Source organism: Empidonax traillii, unplaced genomic scaffold (genome assembly GCF_003031625.1).
Source record: "Empidonax traillii isolate 1590-97213 ecotype Southwest subspecies unplaced genomic scaffold, ASM303162v1 scaffold10:size5872457, whole genome shotgun sequence".
NCBI classification, from domain to species: Eukaryota; Metazoa; Chordata; class Aves; order Passeriformes; family Tyrannidae; genus Empidonax; species Empidonax traillii.
Window position 1 is genome coordinate 5,596,122 of NW_020955203.1, and position 20,000 is coordinate 5,616,121.

Below are 20,000 nucleotides of genomic sequence, written 5' to 3' on the forward strand. Positions count from 1 at the left end.
CCAGAAAAGGAGGGACTTTATTTAAATGTCTAGACTTCAGCACTCAGAACTGGACTCTCCCAGGTCACTGTTGATGGAGATGGAGTTTCTACTAACTGAATGCTTCTAATAAACAGTTCTGGAAAAAGCAGTGATGGGTTTAAGAAGGCCCTGCACAAGAGCAGCAGGGTAATTTCCTTCTGCAGGACACTGAACTACAGATCAACAGTCAGTGGGGTCCTGTAAAAAATCCCCAAATATCTTAATATGCTGCTCTTTCTCAGAGCTAAAGGAGTTCCACTACGGGCAGAAAAAACCATTCCTACCTGCTCATGTGGGAACATTTTTCTACACTGTGAATGCCAAGGTATTTTTCCCTCTTTCCACTGGAGGCGATGTGACTTTGATGACACTCCCAGTGTCGGGAAAAGCACATGCTCAGGTGATCAGAACCATAGAATCATACAACACTTTGGGTTGGACGGGCCCTTAAAGCTCATCTCATTCCACACCCTGCCATGGGCAGGGACACCTTCCACTAGACCAGGTTGCTCCTGGCCCAGTCCAACCTGGCCTTGGACACTTAAAGGGATGGGGCAGCCACAGCTGTGCCAGGGCCTCACCACCCTCACAGTGCACAATTTCTTCCTAATATCTACTCTAATCCTACTCTCTGTTAGTTTGAAGCCATTTCCCCTTGTCCTGTCACTGCAGGACCCAACGATCAGCTCTCACCATCTCCCACTCCAGTGAAGCCTCTCAGCTCACACCACATGCCAGTTTTCAGCTTTAGCTTGTTACCAGAACACCTCCACAGACAAGGCTCTGACACCAGAATCAGTAACACCAAACAACAGAATGGTCCCAGTAATTCTGGCAACGGCTGGAAATAAAAAACACCAGGTCAAGGTGGAATAAAAGTTTCTTCTTTCACAAGCTCACCTTTAGCTTTTGCTGAGGTGTGCACCGAGCTTTTCTTTCCTGATCAAACTTGCTGCATAGGGAATCTGGAATGGCACAGAAACAAAGACACTGCTTTAAGCCAAGGTACGGCTAACGCACTATCCAAGCTGGAGACTCCTGCAAATGAAAGGGTTTATTTGCCTTCCTGGAAACAGTGAGGAATTCTAGGAAACAACGCCTTAAATTAAAGGTTTGAACCCGTCAGGAAGCTAAAAATGGCCTGAATTACAACACCAGACAGATCTTAAAATTCAGTGTAAAAGATGTCTTCTGATGCTTTGTTTCTACCAGCTGCTGACAAGGAGTAAAAGCCACCTGAGAGATCACAAAAAATCAGCTGTCTGTGACAAGAGCAGGCAGTGCACACTGATCCCTGCACAGCTGAAATACAGCAGGTTGGGAGTAAGAGACTTCACGTATTTATATCACCATAATTAGGAAGTTCATAATAGCTATCTCTGACTTGCACCAATCTGAGGGGAAGCCACTGAAGTGGAACAAATAATTAAAAGAAAAACAGAGAACATAGGCATACTAGGGAACATAGTTATATTTAGAAACAAAGTGGGATGATGTGCTCACTGGCCACTGGGAATGCACTGCGGGGCTGCTCCTCTTCAATGCCATGCCTTTAGAACGCAACAAAACTTAATTTGCTCTGAGATTTCTCCATGGCCGGGAATCCAAGTAACTACAAACTCTTTGATGATGTCTTTTGGAGGGACTTTTAGAGGAATTCAGGCTGGAATCAAAAAAAAAAAAAACACCCATGTCCCTAAGCTCCCAGGTGCTGCTGCACACTGAGGTGACCTGCTTCTGCTGTCAGGAACTCCAGGATATACTCAAAAACAATGTCAAATATGTTACTGCAGGCTGACAAATATGTCAGCTGAAGTCAGGAGAGAGGCCTTAAGCTGCACAAACAACAGAAGGAACAGACAGGCAAATATACAGAATTCGAACAACCTGCCCCACCCACCTAAAGACATGGCAGAAGCACATGAATTTTCATCCATATCCACTGATCCCACGTGTTCTTGTACATCCCTGGTTTTGATTTTAAATGCATTATGCCCACAGTGTGTGAGGATGTTTCTGTGAATTGTGCTCAGCGTGTGTCTGGGTTGGTGTAAAACATGGTGTCTGCAATGACAAGTGAGAGGCATCCCTGACTACCTTAATAAGCAAAAGAGCAGGGAAGCATCAAGGATGAGGGGAAAGAACGGAGCATCTGCAGCTCAAGAACTAACCCTTTCATTTCTCAGGGACAGAGGTCAATCTGATTGAAAGCAGCCTCACAAGGAAGCGGGAGTGTCTGTGGCCAAATCAAAAGCCTTTCACAGGGGGGCACACTGCTTCCTCCACCCCACAGCCCTGGAGAAAGGGAAATGTGTGAGCACAAGCCACTGACAGCTGGAAAAGACCAAGGATCCATGTTTTTTGGCTGACTACTCTTACAGCCCCTACCCTAGGCGGAAGCTAAGAGCCATCAGGAAGCTTGCAGCCAGACCACCCCCAAAAAACAGAGCTCTCCCCTCCACTATCGGAGCTGCCTCCTGGTGCTTGTAAAGGCCAGAAAAACTCCTCCCCAAACTGCAGCAGGGAGGAGTGTGCAAAGCAGCTGTTTACCCGATCACCCACGGCCACGGTGGGTGATCAAATTAGATTCAAAAGGGAGCCACAAACAAACAAACAAAAAAAATCAGCACATTCCAGCCTGGGACTTGTGATGCCTCACCCGCTGCTTTCGGCCCCCTCTCCCACTCGCCACGGCCAACAGGCAACTTCGGTTTGCATGGCCGCCAGCTATGTAGGACATCTCCCAGGCTGTACTGACCTAGATAATACAACGGGGTACGTTCTGTCAGAAATTAACTGTTCTTAATCCCCTTCTCCGCTATATTTGGTGCATCGGCACCTTCTTGATGTGCTCTGTTGGTTTATCCGCTCTCCTGCTAGTAAGTGTCACTGGGAGAGGTGGGTGTTCAACAGGGAAATGACTACTTTCTTCATGAGTTACATCACCCACAGTGTCATCTTCTACTTTTGTCGCTGTAAGAGCGTTTGGCAGCTCTGGTGCTGCAGCGGATTAGTATTTACTCCCCGTCAGTGCATCCATGGTTGTGATGTTGCGATGAAGATGGAATCAGCACTCTTAATGGGCATGGGGATCCTAATAAAAGGTCTACAGCAGTAACAAAAGCACAGGCAGTTTGGATTCAAGCAGCAAGAAAACAGTTTCTTAAGATTAAGCCCACGTTAACAGGAAATACAACACAACGAGGGCAGATCTGAAGAGCAGCCCCAAGAGAACTGCGATATGGACACCGGGTCTTTTCTCCTTCAGGCCAACTCTAGTCTAGTCCTGGGCACTGAATCACCTGTTAGGAGGTAGAGTACACTCCTACGTACATTCCTGGAACATATCCTCATTTGTTTCACCTGGAAGGAATCCAGACCCAAGCTCTGGGTCTGCTCCACAACATGAACCAAAGCGCAGGAAAGTGGGTGGGACTGGGGATTCGTTTCTAAAGCGCAGGTCTGATCCCTGCTACAGACACTTGGGACACGAAAGGAGCTCTGGCACAGCCACCCTCTTGCAGAGACTTCACCTTTTCACCCCATCTCTCGTGGGGTACACAAAGACACATCACCCTGACCTCTGTGGCTTAGAAAAAAAGATTTTGCAGACAGGCAACAGCAGAGAATGTACTTGTGGTTCTCTGTACATCCACACCCATTTTTGATCAGACTTTCTGCAGATTCTAAAGAAAAGGAAGCTCTTGCTTCTCTTTTTAATGTCTCTGAAAGGCGTTCCTTCTAACATTTGAATTTAAGGGAGAAAGAGGCCCAGCTCTGTCCCACCAAGCCATACACAGATATATCGTCAAGATAAAAGTTTTGCCCACTTGTCCTGGAGAAAAAAAAAAAAAAAAAGGCATCAGTAGCAAATAGAATTCTGGTGAAAACAGTATTTTTCAGCTCACTTTTCCTGTATATTCCACCTTCAGCATCAAAAGGACAAATTCCCAATTCATACCACTAAACCTGGAGAGAACTCCTCCAAAAATCAAACGAGGATAACAAAACATACAGAAGTGGTATCATGCCAAGTGTTAAAGCACAGAAGAACAAGTTGTTTAGAATTTCTGGTTTGGGAGGGCAAGGTGATGAAATCTCCCTTGGAGTCTGCAGGACACACAGATCCAGAAATGCTCTTTTCCCAGTCACTGTATGTGTGTGCCTGGGAAGAGGCACTCGAGCACAAGATGCAGCTCAAGAAATCCAAGAGCCGTTCTGCTGGACGGCTCTTTCCCTCTGACACTCTTGTCAAGGTCAGTCATTCCAGCTGGACCACTTCAAGGAGAGGACAAAAATCAGAAATGCCCATAAAGCACTGCAATCCCCCATTTCCACAAAAAGAGGGATACTCCTCGTTTGTATAACAAATAAACCAGTTGTACAAAGCACCAACTTTCCAGGCATAAACTAAAATAAGAATTAAACTTTCTGGTGGTTTTTTTGGTTTGGTTTGGTATGATTTTGTTTTTTCAATTACAGTGGCACCCAGAGGAACATGATCTCATATCTCTGAAGATTTACCAACATTACCACGTGGTAGATTTTTTTTCTTTTAAACATTCCCTGTGATTTGATTCCTTAAAGATTATACAGGGATAGAAATCAGTTTTGCAGGTGGACAGTTCCTGATTTTAATTGCCTGACTCTGAAGAACAGAGTTGATTCAAAGAAGCACAGAGAGCAGAAAACCATAAAACATAGAAGGGTTCCAGATGGATCCAGTTCTGAGCCCTGAACATTATTATCAGCCCAAACTTAGGCTACTAAGGAACAAGTCAGTTAAGAAATTAAAATATCCCAAACAAAACCAAACCAGCAGTTTCATCTGGAAAGAAAAAGCACTGCCTGAATGTTTCGTGTTTTCTAGCAAATCTCAAAAAACTGCCATCTTTTACCCCTACATAAAATTAGTGGAATTGCTCAGTACCTGATGCTCTAAACCATAGTGGGTGATGAACCGAGCTCTTTCTGATGGACAGGTCACCACTGAGGTCATAACTTCCTGGAAACCTACAAGGACCTCTGATAGGAAATTAAGAAAAGCTACTCTGTTTTGCAAAAGGCTTAAATTTGCTCCTCGGAGTTCTATTTCTCTGAGGCAACGTCTGAGAGGGCTTCAGAAAAACATTAAAGGATAAAAATCATCATCCTGGGAATGCTGCTTCTGATCTTTTTCTCTCACCAGGCAGTTTGGAAGAAAGTTCACGCCTTTAAAATTTGATCCACTAACACAGTGGCTCAGGAAACACTATCAGAGACATACAGAGTCTCAAGTAGGAGCTGACTCAATCCTTTCTTAAGGTGCTGGGCTGTCCTGGCAGACGAATTCTGGTAAACACTGGACAGAAACTGACAACTCTAAAGGCAGGTGAGGCTCTTCCATGGCCATACCGTGTTGTGTCATGAGAGAATTTACCTGAGAGAATTAATTTACCTGTCTGGAACTGGCAGCCATTCCTTCTCACTTGTCCTTTCTGTACAGTTTAGTAACAACAGCCAGATGATCCACCAACTCACAGAATCTTTTAGGTTGAAAAGCCCCTGAAGATCATCGAGTCCAACCATTCCTCCAGCACTGGCAAGGCCACCACTAACCCATGTCCCCAAGTGCCACATCCACAGGGCTTTTAAATCCCTCCAGGGATGGGGAGTCCACCGCTGCCCTGGGCAGCTGTGCCATGCCTTGACAACATCTTCAGTGAAGAAATTTTCCCTAATAGCCCTTCTAAATCTCCCCTGACACAACACAATTCATATGTAAAACCCGTATTTTAAGCATGGCCTCTGAGTGCCTGCACTGTGCTCAGCCTGTCTGGGAGACAGCACTTCGAAGGAGGAGGAAGAGAAAAATTAATTCAGTGACCTCAGAGCCATTCTCCAGTTAAATATGATTGGAAATCAGCTCTTCCCCTGGCAGCTGGCTCAGAGCTTGGCACAAACAGGTTGCAAAACTTCCTGGTAGCTGCTCCAGACATTCTTGGCGCTCTAAGTACCCTGAAAAGCCAGGCTGTGCCCGAAGAACTCAACATGCATCACCGAGCACGCAACAGGACGGGACCCACCCCGTCTTCCCAGTGATCCGAGCCTTACTTCCGACTTTCAGGAAGACACAGAATGTCATTTTTTTTTTTAATCCCGGAGAGGGCAGAGCACTAAAATAACCCCCCCCACACTGATTAAGCCCTGCTAAATTTAAGCGAGGGTTTTGACGAGCAATGCCGAGGGTGCAGTGCCGGGTGGGGGCGGCAGAGGGCGCCCGACCCCTCCGATCCGTTCCCGCGGCCGCAGCTCCGCGATGGATTTTCCACCCCCCCCCCAAAAAAAAAAAAAAAGAAAAAAAAAGAAAAAACCGGGAGAAAAAGCATCACGGCCACTGCTCAGCACCGTCCGGGCACAGGGCACCACCTCTACCCAGCGCTTTCCCTGCAACGCTCAGGCTACAGCGGGAGCTGGCGCTAGAAAGCTGCGAAATGCACTTATATTTGCTTAGGTTTTTTTCGTGCTGCTTGTATTCCAGGCGTTTTTTGACACAGCAAACCTTACCTTTGGCAAAACCTGCCTCTGGTGCCCATAGTCGGAAGGCATCAGGAATCACAGAGTTGCTTAGGATGGAAAAGCCCTCCAAGGCCACCAAGCCCAACCATTCCCCCAGCACTGCCAAGGCCACCACTAACCCATGGAGCCAAATGCCACATCCACAGGGCTGTTAAATCCCTCCAGGGATATTCAGGAAGGACTAATTTAAGTTGTATAATCGTTCAGCCATGAGAAGAGCCAAAAAAAACCCCAAACCCTCCTGACTCTGGGCATTTACATTGTTTCTAAAAGAATTTTTTAAAGCCAAGTTCTGTGGCTAATTATAGCAGTAAATTTGGAGTTCAATACTGCAAAGGTATATACATCTATGAAGGTCTAAGTAAAAATAAGATTTAAGTATGCATTACATACTTCTGCTTTTCTCTTTGTACTTCTATGTTAACAAGAAAATTAGGCTAATGTCTCTGTTAAAACAACATTACAGCATCTCAGGCACAAAAGAAAACAACCTGCCCCGTGTTAAAAAAAAAAAAAAAGTAAATAAGTAAATAAATAACCAAATAAATAAATAAATAAATGTCAAAAGTAGCCATGCTTCTCATGTCTTTTCCACCAAAGGCTTTAATTCATCCATGCCATAGCCCAAGAAGGCCAGAGTAGTTTTATCGTTACCACATCCAGTTCATTAATCTTAATTCTAGATATAAACACGCAAGATATATTCACACGAATGAATCAAAGTAACTGCAGGGATTATCACCTCGAAAGTGCTGACTCCGTCTCAGTTATCAGCCCAGACAGATTTCTGCACCAGTCTTAAACACACACTCTCGTTATTTGCAGCAGTCTCTCACTTCTGCATATGCAAATATCTTTTTCATCTGTCTCGCTGTTCACAACCTGCCTCACAAATATGAGCACATAAGGACTTACTGATGATTTGACGACATTCCTATTTATTAGTAATGATTAAACCCAGGCAGCGACAGCAAGGGAAGAGGTCCTGAATTGGCGGGGCAGTGCATTAGATGTTGAAACTATTCCCTGTAAGTACACTCAGACAGCTCTGTTTAATGATTAAATGACTATTAGTCTTTCCATAGCGTGCATCAGTTAAGTGGAAAGGGTGCGAATTACACGATCATATTTCTTTTCCTGCCCAAGAAAATCAGAAAAAAAATGACCACAGCTGGCTCACTGGAAGTCTGGGATGTCCAGTTTCAGAAGCAACTTCACAACTGGGACACAAAGGGAATGGGCAGAGGTGATCATTCTCTCTTTGGGAAGGGCAGTTTATTAGCTTCAAGCTCAGCTGACACAAGAGATAAAGACTGAGGTGACCCGGTAAACTCTGAGCTTCACAGCAGGAATTGGGCAGGTCACCTGCCTCAAATACAACGCAGCCAGGGTAAGTGCTTTTCAGGGTGGCATCCTAATTACCATCTTCTGTGACAATGAAATTCACAGATCAAGCCAAACTCCCTGCCTTGGATTCGAGAGACAAAGAGGGACGTGGTAAGAGCTGGACACATTAAAGGGAAAAGAGTGGAGACCAGCAGAAAAATAATAAAAATATCCAGAGATGTTCTGGATCTGAGTTTCCTCCATAAACAATCTCCTTCGAACACCCTCCATCTCTCATTGAAATCTCTGAAGTCAGCAGGAACAGGGCGCGTGAACGTTCAGCAGCTCTAAAAATAAGGCCAGTCCTAGATGCATCTAAACACCGGCACACAGGCTTGACAATCCTGGCCTTCAGCTTTGTTTTTATGTCCTAACCCATCAGTTAGAAAATGACAGCACCAGGAGGCTGGACAATGCCTTCCCTGCGCATCACCAGGGCCCGTGACAAGCAGGGAGAAAATTTAAGGTGCTCGAGCACAGCGCTGATTCAGGGAAGTGGGGAAATTTGGCAAAGCTGCCTCAACACAAAGGGCTGTTAAACAATGTCAGTCTGATCACGGAGAAAGCACTAGCAAAACAAGTATTAGCTGACAGCCTCCTGTTTGTTACCCATGCCCTGCTCTTTAAAACCACTAATCAGTGTATGAGTACGAAACATCTTCCCAAGCTCCAGCCCCCTTCCTTGCACTGGATGAAGTACGTCAAGTTTTCAAAACAGCACGGTTGTATGGGACCATCTAGAGTTGCACTAACACACAGGCAAAATCCCTCTTGATTTTAAAATAATAAGCAAGAGACCCAACAGTAAAGTGCGCCTGCACTGAACTGTGTTTTGGCAACTTGATCCTTTACTGCTGAGTTAAGCACTTCTTCTAGTGCCTGAGACGTGAAAAAGACACATCCTAAGGTTTATTTGCTGGTGAGAAGCTCGGCTCACAGAGATTCCCTACCGAGGACTGAAATGCACCCCCTGGCAGCTCAGAGGAGGTAGAAACATTTAACTGTTTACTGATTCAGTGCTCCTATTCCTCCCTGCAGAAGCACCTCTCGGTGTTGAGTCAACACATCTCATTTAGCTGAAACGTGAAGACCCATCTGGTTACTGCATGAAAGTAAATCTCCAGGTAATTAGGCTCCAAACCAGCTGAGAACTGCACACTTAGGTCTTGCTAACTACAAGGTAACAGGAGCTCGGTGCACGGCTCACAAAGGAAAAGTTTGAGGTGTGCGTTTAGAGAACATAAAAGCAGCAGCTCACGGCATTTTCAGTGGGGAGGGCAAACTTACGATTTGTAGCTGCTGCACCATTTCTTCTCTGTACGCCAGTTCCCGCTTCATCTGATCTTGAAAATTATCTGTGTGAGGGGGGGAAGAAAAAAAGTAGATGCAATAATTAGGAGACCACACAGCAGAATTCATACAAATCAAATTGTATCAAACCCAATCATCACTGAGGAACCATGAAGCACTGTTACAAAGCCAATTAAAATGAGTGCCCAACAAACACTTATGCAATAGAAGACACCACAGACAACAGAAAAACTGTGAAAAAATTACATTTGGCTACTTCCCCCATCAGCAAATCTAGGCTGCTAAGTCTCTGTTATTCTTCTCGATGGGCCAGACTCTGCAGTCATTACTCAAACTTGCTACCAACACCGAAGAGAGAGGAGCAAAAACTGCTCTTCTTTGCTTTGGCATAAAAAATCTGTTGACATCAACAGCTATGTCCAACACGTGAGAGGAAAAGGCGTTCAAGGATGCAGAGTTTGATTTGTAGTGTGTAACGCCCTGTTGATGGCTCCGAACAAAACTCGGCCTAAAGCTCCACAAACAGCGATGCAGAACTCAGAAGGGAAAAAGCCTTTGAAAGAAAAGACCCTGAACAGTTGGGTTACAGCACAGTCCAGCCATCCTGTTCCAGCAGATCCTCCTTCCCTCATTTTCCTCCTAAGTAACCATTTCAGACAAAACTTCATTCGGTAGAAGATTAACTGCTGGTCCCTGTTCCGTAACATTGCTGTTGGAGGGTGGGAAAAAGAAAAACACAAACAAAACTATTGACAAGAACACCAAGTAACTTGAAGAGCTGCCTGGTGGAGATCTGGGGGCACTGATGGACTGTTAAATGGAAGGGGAAAGAAAACCCATTCCAACCAGTACCATTTTGATCCGGGGAACAAGCCTGTCCTGGGGCATGGAACCGGTGAGGTGAATGCCACTGGAAAACATCATGGAGAGCCTGGAGAAGGGAACTACAAGGCCATGGCAGCTAAAATGGTTTATTTACAGGTAATTAATAGAGTTACACAGTTATGCTGGCTGCTGGGACACTAGCCTGGCAGTCAGGAAGCCTTGGCTCTGATGGACTCCGTGTGTCTCTCCACGTCTCCTTCCACTACCAGCAAAGCAGGAATAACAGCCCTGCTTCATCTGCCAAGTGGATTGGGAGGATTAATGGATAAAGGACTGGGATGCTCCGAAAGCACAGCAATGGGAGTCGCAGAACTGCCTGAAATACAGGGGAAAGATCTGGGCCCAGGTGAGACCGTGCAGCTCCCGCAAATAACCTGAGCTGCTGCCACACTGGGAACTCAGCCACTGAGTTCGGCACCACTTCCCGACCCCAAAAAAGAGGAGCAGGAAGGCAGGAGAGCAGCCATGGCATGACTCAGTGGAGGGGAAGGATGACCCTCATCGGCAGGGAAATGGGGATTTGTCGCCATCAAGTGTGGGCATAGGGAGGCTGGAAGAAAGTACAAGGGGGGGCAGAGCTCTGTCCTCCTCTTTCACACACGAATTTTGCCCTCTCTAAGTGATGAGTCAAGTTTAAAAGGCAAGGAGGCAGGAAAACAGCAGTGAAACAAAGAAAGAGAAATTTTGGCAGGCTGAAACCATCAGGAGTCCAGCACTGCCACACTGCAAAGGATACGACGACATCCAAACGAAGTTCTTCGTATTTCAGGTAAATTCCCACAGAACGTTTCAGCCTTTTCCCTCTGCTACTCCAACTTGGTAATAAAAATAAGCCAACAGAAATAAAGCAGGTTTACAATTCCTCTTTTCCTACGCCTAGAAAAGTCATGCTGTATAAAAAGGTGATTGCCTCCTGCCCTGGTCACTAAAGGCTGATAGATCTGTGCTAATTCCTACTGAGGTCCTCCAGTTTCACTCTGAGTAGGTTTTAAGGAGAAATTTTCCCTCTTTCCTCAACACTCTCCTCCTGACTGCTGTTTTACAGGCTCATCACCTCTCAGAACAAACAGCTCAGAAATCTTTCTCAGTCCTGCACGGCAAATGTCTAAGCTCACAGTGGAAATGGGTGTTAATGGCAGGGACAGTGTTTTAGGTTTTTTTCCGGCAGCATTAATCCCACTCCGAATGCTTACAGACAAAGCCATAAGCGTTACCCAAGAGAAAAGATATGAATATTTAAATAGCTTTCTTAACACAAAATTAAATACTTTAAGTACCCAGACTACTTCTCCACCATTTTATTGCCATGGTTGTTAAATGTAGACGGACAAAATGTGGAGCAGCCGACACCAGAGGTACAAACCAGCGGAGGGTTCCAGGAGAACCTGTCACCAGGCACAGGTGCTTGCGTTTCTATCAGGACAGCAAACACTTGGATTTTCTTCAAGCTATCTGATCTTTGGGTTTTTATTTTTTAATTCAAGTGATCTCTGCTTTGACAGATCTTACAGCCAATGGAAAACCTCACGTGCAGCTTTCAAGTGCAACAGCAATGTGAAAAACCCAGGTGCAAGCAGCAGAAGGCAAGGTCTGCTGTTTTGTAAAACACCAGAGAGTCCACACGTCAAACAGGTACAAGAACCCACAGAGAAGCTCAGATCTGCACAGCACTGCTACAAGAGCTGGCAAAGCTGCTCAGTTCTCATTCAACACTGATTTCCACGAGGAGGACTCTGAAACCCAAACTCCATTTACACACAGGAATGCACAGCCCTGCTGTGGACAGTGGTTTATGACTATTAACGTATTAATACCCCAAATGTGCTCTGTTCCAAGCGCCAAGGCCCAAAAAAACGTGACTCTGGAGTTAACTCCAGGTAACCTGAGAGAAGCACTTTCTAGAGAGACACAGTATTACCTTCCACATCTCATGTGCTGCCTACCTGCTGAAAGAGGCATGAGTTTTCCCCTATTCAAAAAAAAAAACCCAAGAAGACTTGAAATTTAAAGGTTTCTTATGCAGCTGAACAGTGCAAACACACACCACCAACCATCAGAGTGAGAATTTCCCTGGCAATGTGTTCCTGTCCTTGGCAGCTTTAGGGATGGGACCAAATTCCAGTCTCCACAACTGCTCACAAGCCAGACTGGGGATATGAAAACCTTGTAACCTCTGCCTGCTCTTCACTCCCTCCTGCAGCCTCAGGTATTTCCAAACCATGATAAGTCAATCAATGCCAATTTTAATTTTACCTCAACTTCCATTTAGTTGGATCTCCAAAGATCTCTCTCCCTAGCTCCACCTTATCCAAGACCACCAGAGGCAGTTTCTAACTTGGGAGACCTGGCAAAGTAGTTTCCAATACCTGACCTAAAGCAGCAGCCCTGTTCAGCATCAAGAGCCTGGAACAGACCCCCTCTCTTCTGCTGTAGAGGGCAAACCACCCTTATCACGGATTTCCACTAATTTGCTTTACAAAGACCCGTTTTTCTTGTTTTATTGTATGTGGAGGAGGGGTGGGGTTTTTTTGGTAAATCTAAATCTGTAAATAGGTTTTACGGTCACTTGTAGATATTGTTTATAGCACATTATCTGTTTTCTATTTTAATCCTGAAGAAAATTGACCACTACTTTGCGGTACATTGAAACCACATATTTTTCAAGCCAGCATGCAGCAGTCACCACTTCCTTGGTCGGCCCTACGTGCTCTTTTCTTTTATTTGAATTGTATTTCATGTGGTTTAATCGCAGTGTTTATTTACATGGCAATGACAGAGCATTAATTTTATTGTAGAAGAACAAAAGGATAAATAAAAAGAGACCTGAATGGCAAAACTCCAAGGTGCCATTTCGCCAATACCACACAGAAGTGCTTTGATCTACACAAATTATTTGAAAATTACCTCATCCCAAACCCAAGTAATGACTGTATTTATTCTGAAGGATGAGGTTATATCCCTTTCATTAATATCTGTATCACGTCAGGCGACTCTTTTTATTTATGGAGCTGTCTACATATTTCAATATTTGGGCTGAAGACAGAGTCATTCCCAGAGTCCTTGCACTTCCCTGAACTCGCCTATCATCTGATGCTACAGTAAGGGGACAAACATAGTTTCTTTAAACTTTAAACACACAAATTCTGCTAGGTACCCATTTAATTTCATTTAACACGTGTCAGTACTTCAGGGGTAGCAGCACTTCGCTCATCAGCTGTGAAAGGGCGCTCTCAATAGCCTATCTCAGGGGAAGGAATCCAAACAGGCACCTCTAATGCTTAAACACAGCCAAAATGAATTCTCCAGCATCAGCTACACCCACCTGAAAATGAGTATGAAGCACCTTGTCTTCCTGTACCCCAAGAGACCCCAGACGTGTTTCTCCTTACTGTATTCAGTGTCACCAAAACCAGCGAGATGTACACCAAAACATCCAGCTTTGTGTTTTCCCTACCTAAGACCTACTCGGGCATCCTGCAAAACCACACCACAAGCGCCCAGCATAGAACCATGGAGCGGGGTTTGTGCTTCGAGGGACCTCAAAGACCACCTAATTCCAACCCCCAGCCCTGGGCAGGGACACTTTCCACCAGACCAGGCTGCTCCAAGCCCTGTCCAACCTGCCTGGGCAGAACTAAGACAAAGATCCTGGCAACACAACTGAGAACGTACTTCTCCCGTTTTATCAGCCTGACAACAACCAAACAAATGCACACACGGCACCCAAAACCACAGAGACATGTCTTACTGAAGACTGGGAAAGACGCGTTTCCTTTCAACACCTGGAATTCCTGTTCCAGCCTCCTCCGTAAGTCGATCTGCTCGAACAAAACCTTCTGGAGCTCCTCTAACAAAAGAGAAAAGGGGGTTTGATAAGTCTGTGTAAATAATTCTTGAAGGAACAGTTGCAGGGCAATTCATTACTACAAGACAAAATATTTTAGTGCTTATTAGGGGGAAAAAAAAAAAAAGTGTTGCATAGACCTACAATAGATTTTGTGCAGAAAGCAATGAATATAAATCAATGTAATATATTATTTTAAAGTATTATATTACAGTGTCATGTATTGATTGATATATATGCATTAATCTCAATTATATCCACCCAAAGGTCCATATATTATTCATATGTTACTTGACAAGCTTAAAATACAGTGCAGAACAAAAGTGCTCCCTATTACCCTCATATTCTATTAAAACAAAGAGCAGTTTTATAATGTAAGAGGCCCTTATTTATTTTACCTTTCCCCATGTTTTCCACATCCTTCTTCAGCGAATGAGGTGAATTGGTTTCTTGTGTGTGTTCTCCTTAACAAAAAAGGAGAAAGAAAAGAAGTTACTCATTTACTGACAGGGCCTTTTTATTTTTGTCAGTGTTGTCCTTACCACGCAGACACTTTGGAGAGTTTGGAGGAAAAAATAAAAAAAAAGGGGAAAAATACAAAGAAAGAGTAAGATTAAGCTTTATCTACATATCTCTGTGTGCACAGCACAAACATTTTGCAAACTCACGTTTTCTCCTAGTTTACTGAAGTATCTACCTACGGCATGGCCTCTTGCAGACAGTATCTCATCAACATCCAGGTGGGCTCTTCCTGCCAAACTGATCCCTGCTTTCCCTCTAGCCCCTCCTGAAGATGCTCTCATAAGAGAACAATCAGGACCAAAATGAGAAAGGGAAGAACCTTCTCCACAGCCTCATCTCTCCTCCTCCCCACGGGAAGTCTGTGCCGTCCATCTGGGCAGGACTCCGCTCCAAAATCCACAGGCAAAAAAATCCCTTTTTTGCCTTTGTCAGCTCTTCAGCTTTATCATCTTCCAGAGCTCCGTGGCACGGGCATGTTGTAACTGGATATAATTTATACCCAGCAGAGATAAAACTGACATTAGTGGTATTTGCATCTAAAAGATACAGCTCTGAGGTCAACCAATTCAGGGGACTTCTGTCTTAGGTTGCTCAAGTTAACTTTTGATCCTATTATAGCACAGAATTTTCTAGAGAAGAGAATATGACTATTTTCAGACACGTGCATGCTACTTCCTTCAGCTTTTTTCCTTTACAAATTAAATTTAAAAAAAAAAAACAAAAACAAACTTTACACGCTGTTGAGTTCACCTGGATGACAGTCTGACTTAAAAACTGAACCTTCTGACAAAAGGTGTTATTTTCATTATCCTCTGGAAGTGTTAAATTTTCCTCTGATTTCTATGAATGGGGTTTTCAACAAAAAGCCATGAAAAACTGTCTTTTAAAAGAAAAAAAAAATACCACTTTAGCTGAAATTGATGGGAGATTTTCTGTTATTTACAGCTGAAGTAGAAATGGACTCTCGATAATTAAGAAAATATTTGGTAAATAACCAATTATTGAAGTAATTGGATTAATTCTTGTTTTAGTCCAGCCAGTAAATACACATCATTAACTCTGCTGATAAGTAATCACAAGAGACATTCATATAAAGCTACTCGTGTGTTTATGTATTTGGAAGAGAGAATAACGGAGAAAATATCTCGGATTTTTGTAGTTTTGTTTGTTTGGGTTTTTTTAAATAAAAATCCGTAGCACTTAATAGGTCACCACACAACAGACAACAGTTATATTAAAAATAATTGTGTCATCACAATAGGCTAATTTTAAAGCTGAAAGTCTTGATGGAAAGTCTTCTAACACACGCAGTCAGAAATCTTTCTGCAAAACATTTATTTCTGTTTTTAAAAATCGATGCAATCTTATATCCAGTAAACCTTGAAGTCTTAGTATATGAAACCTGTCCAACAGCTATACATTTTAGCATTTGCTTTCTCTTCCTTTATTAAAAAAAAAAAAAAAAAAAAAGGAAAAAAGCAACCACTCATTCAGACACATACATTTACACAACTGGTATCTGGTGCCAACAATTCCATTTTAAACACCTGTTTATGTAACATAGTGATTAAAAAAAAAATCATATTTGATAAAAACTAAGTATTTTCTAGAGTTATCTCACCCCAGTAAAAGAAACAGCAACCTTAAAAATGTATCACTTTTTGAGCAGTGGTTTGAGGAGTTTCCACAATATAAAAGGGTCTTTTTTTCTTTTTTTAGCTAACATAATTCTGTTTCAAATGGGACTGCTAATAAAATAAATATTTTATTAAATAAATTAGGGTGCACTACATCAAAAGGGAGAAATTTAAGTTTAGGAAGGGTATTTATTAAGTTATAAACACTAGTATATTTCCAATCCTTTTTTTTCCAACGAGGCATTCCTTCCTTAAAGTTTTACGTGCAATTTTAAGGGATAACAGGCTCACAGACAGAAGGTAACTGGATTTTTCAAGGGGGAGGAAAAGAAAGGGCAGGACACTAGAGCATGGTGACAACACAGCTCCTTCCCACTGCCTAATCTGAGCTTTCAGGGCCATAGGATTTGAGGCTGCTGATGCGCCGAGACAGGAAAAGCTGCATCAAAATGAAAGTAAGGACACGTAGCATGAAGAACAACTCCTCCAGCATCCACAGCCTCCCTACTAAGCTGACGAAAAAGCTTATTAGAAAATCCTCCATCCGTACTCCTGAAGTTAAGTAAAGAATGGGACTGGAAACAAGAAGGTGTTTGAAGGCAAACCCCAGTATGGATGGGTTTGTAGAGTAACGGCATTTTTAAACTGCTTTCTGATGTTAAAAAAATAGTCTCGGCATTATTATTGTTAACAGCAGTAATAATCAGATGGGTTTCACCTTTCCAGTCCCCCTGAAAATGATAATCAGGAGCCTGCTCCTCCCTGTTTTTCCATACTTCCCAGAGGCCTCATCACGCCTTGCGTGCTGCTCTACCTTAATTGAAAGGGAGGAGGTATTGAATATTTAACCAGCTTCCTTTCTCTTAAATGTTAATTAAAAGCTAAATAGGTGTTTAAAAACAAACAAACAGAAAGCCCAAAGAATTTTAATCAGTCTAAGGAAAAAAAAATCGCCTCCCCCTCCTAAAGGCTCCACCGTAACCCTCCTGGGCCTTGCCCACACACACAAACTTACAGCAGGGTTTTAGAACAGCACTGAAAGCTGGGCAGCCCCTGGTATGGACACAGAGACTTTCTTTGTAAGAGTCTTGTTTAAGTTTAATTGGAAAAACCAAACCACCTCATCCATATGCTGGAAAAGGAGATGATAAAGTGTTTGCAGCGGGTTCAAGCTGCCCCAGTGAAAGCCTCTGGTACCTTCCTGATGAGCTCGGGTGCACAGACAGGGCTGTGGCTCTCCTTAACCTGGGATGTGAACACCCACCCACGGGAGGAGGGGGAGAGCAGAGATCATGTCTGTGGTTGGACACACCTTGAAACTGACTCAAAAACTGGCACCGTGGCAAGAGAGGTCCCAGTTCGGACACACCGGCACAACCCTGGCTCTTGTGGTGCCGCCATTCTAAGAGCGCCGCGCCCGCTGGGGCAGTGAGGTTTTCGAATTTTTAGCGTTCAGATTTTTTAGCATCTCTAAATTTGTTCTCCTCAAAAAGAAGTGCGCCTCACCCTCGCTGTAAAAAAAAAAAAAAAAAAGCACCAAACCAGACAGAGCCAGGTTAGCTCTTCGTGCCGTGCCGCCCAGAGCGATCTCCCGCAATCCTTCCCTAGGAAGCCCTCAAGAGCGCTCTTCAAAACAGCAGCCAAAAAAATTCCACACTGTCCCAGACAACTCAGCTGTCCCAGTGGGCAGCTGAATTGTCCAGCACAGAGCTCTGATGGTCTGGGAACGTAACCCCATCCTCCTGACTCTGCGCCTCGTCCCCAACTCACACCCTCTACAGTTCTCACTACATCTGCGCTGTCAGATCACATCACCCAAAATCGTCCATTTGCCTGTGTCTCTGCATCATCCCTGTTATTCTTGGACAGTAACTGTGTATGACAGAGCACACCATGTCTGCCAAGAGCTCTTCACCTCACTCCTAACACTGTTAAGCCCGTGGTATCGACGGCCTATCATAACTTAAACATCCACCGGGTACTTATGGCTGGAAAGCGCTGTCTGCAGACATAAAGACCACAGCAGTAAGCTGTTGGTATCTCCTGGATATAAAGACATATATATCCGTTTAAAAAATATAGGCAGATGTGAACCACCAGACTTTCAGAGCTTCAGAGGCTCCCTCTGTATTTGAAATTAATTACTCGCTCTAAGACATGTTCTTGTGTATGTCCTGAAGAAATTCTAACCTTATTGAAAATATTCATGCATCCTGCATATTCATGCTGCTTTGGGGGAGGAGTAATCAATAGGATAATCAGGACTTAGCAAAATATGCCTACTTTAGGAAACTCAATATCCATCTTTTTAAGTGTTTTCTTGTACTGGGGGCTGATAAATGTCTTTAAAAATCTGCAGTTTCAAATAGCACTTTGCCCCCAAAAGTGATTTAACTTTAAAACAAACCAGTTCTTTTTTATGCACAGATAAAGTCTCATTTTTAACATCCAAAACATGAACATCTGATTAAAAACCATCCGCACTGAAGTAGTAACAGAGAGAGGGGAAAAAAAGTTTCAGGATTTCAAACCAAACATTCAGAAACTTGGGTGTGACCAACTCAAAAATATGAAATGTTTTAAGAAGGTAAGAAATCAGCTGGCTTTCAGTCTGAACCTTATGCCTACAACTGAGACCTATTTCATCATTTTATTCTAGAAGCGCAAGAACTAGTAAATTCCAAATCCTTGGTTTAAATGGAAGGTGATAAGCTCACCACGTTCCAGAAGACAAGTTTTTAAAAATACAGGCAAAACACACCTAATGTCGTGAAACTTGCAAAAAATATAAAAAAATCAGCAACTATCCACCCCTTTTTAATAATTCAAAGAGAGTTCCTGAGCTCTTTAGTAGTAACAGATGAGAAATGAGACAAATAGTAAGGAAGGATGCAGTCCTGCAGTCCTACACTCCGTCTGTGGTTTTGTCTGTCGTGCAGATTCACTCATTTATACACAATCTTATCTATTAATATGCAGTGCTGGATCCCACATTTGAAACTTCATCTTATCTTCTTCCATTTAAACTTTTAACTTCTGGAGGTTTGCGCTTTTTTTTTGGGGGGGGTGAGGGGGGGAGGTGGGTTTTTTGGTGGATTTTTTTCTCAAACACTTTCCATAATAAAATTTGAAGTCTGGATTCAACTTCTGGATCCAGCGCTTTAACACTTATCCCAGTTAAGAGTACACAAACATCCAGTCTGTTATATGTGACAAAAGATGGGTTGTTTTCAACCCTCCATGAATATTGCAAATCTACAGTAATAGCAGTATTTGCAGAGTTATTCTGAGAATATATTTATGAGTAAGTGAAAGACATCAGGCTCACCGTTTCTGGCGTGAATTTTCCTGAAAATGCCTGACAAAGCACCTTTTACAGATCCAAAAATAAAATCAGGGAAACTGTAACAAGATTTGAGAAGCTGACTTCCAGCTGGCACCCAGTTTTTGGGCTCCCCTTTCACATTAAAGCAGATTAAAAATTAGATTAGCTGGAGAACAGCTCACGGAACTCGAGTTCTCTTTAAGGAAAGCGCAGCCTTGCAAAGCCGTGGTGTGCCTGACACACACAGCTCTCCTACCCCTTCAACCCCCGCTGATGAAGGAGGGCTGGGACGGCAAACCACATTGTTTCCCCCCCCCCAAAAAAAAATAGACCAGTTACATAAGTCAGTCACAGTTATCTTTCTGAACTGCCGTGGGACTCCGAATCATCTCGAGCTCTTTCTAAGCACTGCCTGACAGAGAAGAAAGGGAGATTTTTCCCTTGACAGTTCACTGGTTGTGTAGGGTGAAGGGCTACGGGATCTTCAAGCCCGTATCTGTTTCAGCCTTGG

General features: G+C 43.6%; 1 protein-coding gene across 1 annotated transcript in view; it reads right to left on the reverse strand.

Moving 5' to 3' along the window:
* SKOR2 (SKI family transcriptional corepressor 2) overlaps positions 1 to 20,000 on the reverse strand; it is a 27,628-nt gene that overhangs the window by 2,199 nt on the left and 5,429 nt on the right. The window contains exons 5-8 of the mRNA XM_027885900.1: positions 14,404 to 14,469; positions 13,910 to 14,008; positions 9,253 to 9,320; positions 922 to 986 (exon numbers count right to left, since the gene is read on the reverse strand). Coding sequence (XP_027741701.1) covers positions 924 to 986; positions 9,253 to 9,320; positions 13,910 to 14,008; positions 14,404 to 14,469 — 296 coding nt within the window. The 3' untranslated portion in view covers positions 922 to 923. The remainder of the gene's footprint in view (positions 1 to 921; positions 987 to 9,252; positions 9,321 to 13,909; positions 14,009 to 14,403; positions 14,470 to 20,000) is intronic.